This window comes from Rhagoletis pomonella, unplaced genomic scaffold (genome assembly GCF_013731165.1).
Source record: "Rhagoletis pomonella isolate Grant_MI unplaced genomic scaffold, Rhpom_1.0 Rhpom_scaffold_16126, whole genome shotgun sequence".
NCBI lineage: Eukaryota > Metazoa > Arthropoda > Insecta > Diptera > Tephritidae > Rhagoletis > Rhagoletis pomonella.
This window is the reverse complement of record NW_023474643.1, coordinates 1-3,427: the sequence shown is the minus strand read 5'-3', so window position 1 is coordinate 3,427 and position 3,427 is coordinate 1. Positions and strand designations below refer to the sequence as shown.

Here is a 3,427-nt window from a genome sequence, read left to right as displayed (position 1 = left end):
TTACAAATATTGTTTGTTTCCATTTCGGTCAACCGCGCAAATTATTTTTTAAAAAAATGTCGTTTAAAAATAGCAATTTTGTTTACTTTTGAATAAGACTTTATCGAGTGCGCTATAAAGACAGGGGGATAAATGCTGTAAAGAAATATATGTTGAGTCCAATCGGTTTTTTGCTAATCCGGTTTTTGTATAGGTATAAACAAGGTATATTAAAAAAATAAATCTCCATGAAAAAATATCGTTATTTTCGTATTTAAAATTAATCGGAATTTTATGGGGGGTTATAAAAACTCGTTTTAATTGAAACTTTGTTTTTTTCGGCTATATTTGTTATTATTTATTGGCCCAGATGCAAATATTGAATGAACTAACATATTTTAAATATTTACGGAACAACCATTTGTATGCAACCCTGCCTATCCTGTATTCAAGTAGATGTAATTCGAAAAATTTAAACGGATTTCTTTAAATCAACCTGAGCTGCGACCTCTTTTAGAAGTATTTGTCTTACTCAGCAGCACCGAACGGAGATATTCACGTTCAAACCACCGAATCAGAGAAAGTATGCTTGATCGGGCTAATTGTGGAGATATGCATATGTTATACAGGTCCCTCAGTTCTCTACAAATGATCTTCGAGCTTTCATCCCTTTTGTCTTTGTGTCCAAAGTCGTAGTCCAGCGAATTCCAATGGCAAGGATGTCGGCGAACAATATCAATAAATCCCAATATAATGAACGGATCAGTACTACGTAACTGAAAAAATCTCCGCGTGACAGAATTTGTCGTTTCCACCTGAAACAGTAAGTTTTTCTTAATGCTATACATACCGTACGTCTAACATTGCTGTATTTGCATTGCTTACCATTTGACAATCTTTCTTTTTCGCATTATACAACGTTTTATTTATTTCAAACTCATTCAGTATATTATCTGTTCCATTATCTTCCTTTAATGAAATTGATAATCAGGTAGAATATTATTCATCGTGGTTTTATTTCGTAAATAATTGAGCTAGTTCATAGATCCATATGTACGTACATATCGCACACCTAGATCTAAAGTGAGCTAACTCAAAATTCAGAGAGGGAATGTTAACTGCTTGTGGATCGTACATAATCAACGCAATTAATACAAAAACAGGTATAGCAGAAGTTTTTTAGTTAACGTATATAATCGTGAAGAAAAACAATTTCCATTAACAATTTCCATTAGGCCAATTTTTTTATGAGTTGAAAAATTCAGGAATGGGTGAATTTATTTAGCACGAGAAATCCAAAAATGATGTCCATTTCGATCTGTGACAGTAACTTTTTTCCGTCTGGAGACGGGCTCGCCGATATACTTACACATATTTTCAGCTTTCTCTTACACAATGTTGACCTACGAACCGGCAATCCCGTCTGCAGACGGTCAGAAATGCAAACTGGATTTTTATATGTCGGCAAGCCGGTCTGTAGACGGTCTGTGTTCGAAAGCAATTTTCTCCATTTCCAATGGTGACATGATTATAAAACTTATATTAAAATACGGTGCTTTTAACAACGAAATCCACCGAACTATTTTATATCAAAAAATTTTTCAAATGAAAAAATTTCTTTAATTACAAAATTACTAAATAGCAAGAAATAATTAATTTTAACCGTGTTTTCAAAATCTGTAATTCAACTGCCGATTAAAATAAAACGGATTGACATAACGGATTCAAATTTACACCGCCGTAAAGGTACGATTTTTGTCTAAAGATCGTGCCTTACGAATATAGAAAAAAATTATTATAGGTGCACTAAAAAGTTAACGACCGTCTGGAGGCGGTTCAGCCTACTAGAGGGTTAATTAGATGTAAGTCCTATGAATTGATTTATGCAAAAAAATCACAATTTTTTTATTGAGTTGATTGCACTTTAGATCTAGGTGTGCGATATCAACATACATACATACATATGTATGTATATACTATAGTATGTATTTATAAATATATTTTACCTCAGAAAAAGGCGTCAAAATTTCCACCTCTAATTTAAGTATTGTTTCCTCTGCAAACTCGATTTCTTTACTCTCTTGCAGCAATCCTTCATGAATTGGCTCACTTTCGCGATCCACATTCTCACCCATTAGTATGTACTTGTTCTGTTGATTCCTAGGTTTATATTCTTCTGGCAATCTCTGATTTTATATTAAGACTTTAGCATTTCTCCATTGGTAATATGTACCAATTTGGTATGCCCGCCTTGCTTTTTTTCTATGTGTGTACATACACTGCCCGAAAAAATTATTGGCAATTTTACTCTAATATTTTTCCGCTAATTTTTTTGGGTAATTCTCTAGGGTGGGGTAACAACCCCTAAAAAAGGTGCGGAAAAGTCGGGAGGGGTACCAAACGACGCGTTTCGGTCCCCTTAATAACAATCCGGAGGGGGGGGAGGGGCTAATATTATTAACCATTTAAAAGTTATGAACAAAAAACTTTTGTTAAATTTCGTTGTCACTTCTTATTCAACGTCCGAGTGGAAAGGTAGTGTTTTTTCTATACTGGTGAGTTGTGCTTGTTAATAAATACTTTGTACTGTTCCTGAGTGTGTGGTAATTTAACAGGTAAATACATATCATATTTTTCACTTAATTTTCTGTGGAGTTTTGAGTTTTTTTGATTAAGTCGGGGAAACCTGAGAACGATTGCGTGGCATGGTGGGGCAGCGTCATCTTATACCATGTCGGATTCTGACCGGGAGAAAACCTCTAGGTTAGGGTCGAGAGCTAGAAAAAAGAAAAGAAAAGGAAATGGCGATGAAGATCAGCCTCTTAAATCAAAATTTAATGCAATTGGATGATTTTTTAAGCAATCCGAATGTGACTAAAAGTAGTGGCCAGGTGGCAGGTGACGCTGAAATGCTTGGCTGGGCATACATGGACGAAAACTATGACCATGTGCGTAATAGTTTTGGTGGTATAAGTGGTATAGCGGGAAATGGTAGTTCTGCCAACGGTAAAATACAAAACGCTAGACCAAAAGATGACGCTCATGTATATAACATACATGAAATACAGGACGACATACATGACAAAACTGTGCAAAACGCACAAATGAAAGAAGACTATACAGACGAGAAAAACACCAATGGCGGGAAACAAAATGTACGTCTAGAAAATGACATGCACAAAGGGCGCGAAGAAAGACGTCAAAACGCAAACAAGGAAACTATTTTTTACCCAACTGACCATAAAGGTGAAATATTTGTGCTAATTGATACCTCTAAATCGGAGGCAATCAGAAATACTAGGGTACGAAATGGGCTATACCTTTGGAGTAAAATTAAAGACATGGGGTTGGAAGATATAGATACTGTAAGACTGCGTTTATACACGGAAACTTTTGTCGATGCGATTTTTCACATTCCCTTTTGGTGTTGCTCATTTCATTTACACAC

At 35.2% G+C, this 3,427-nt stretch overlaps 1 protein-coding gene across 1 annotated transcript; it reads right to left on the bottom strand.

Moving 5' to 3' along the window:
- Positions 1 to 511: 511 nt before the first annotated feature.
- LOC118757275 lies at positions 512 to 2,288 on the bottom strand (the record flags this gene model as incomplete). Its single annotated transcript, XM_036492002.1, has 3 exons — positions 1,986 to 2,288; positions 865 to 948; positions 512 to 794 (listed from the first exon to the last, which is right to left on the bottom strand). Coding segments are annotated over exons 1-3 (496 nt in total), but the record flags the coding sequence as incomplete, so codon positions are not given.
- Positions 2,289 to 3,427: the final 1,139 nt, after the last annotated feature.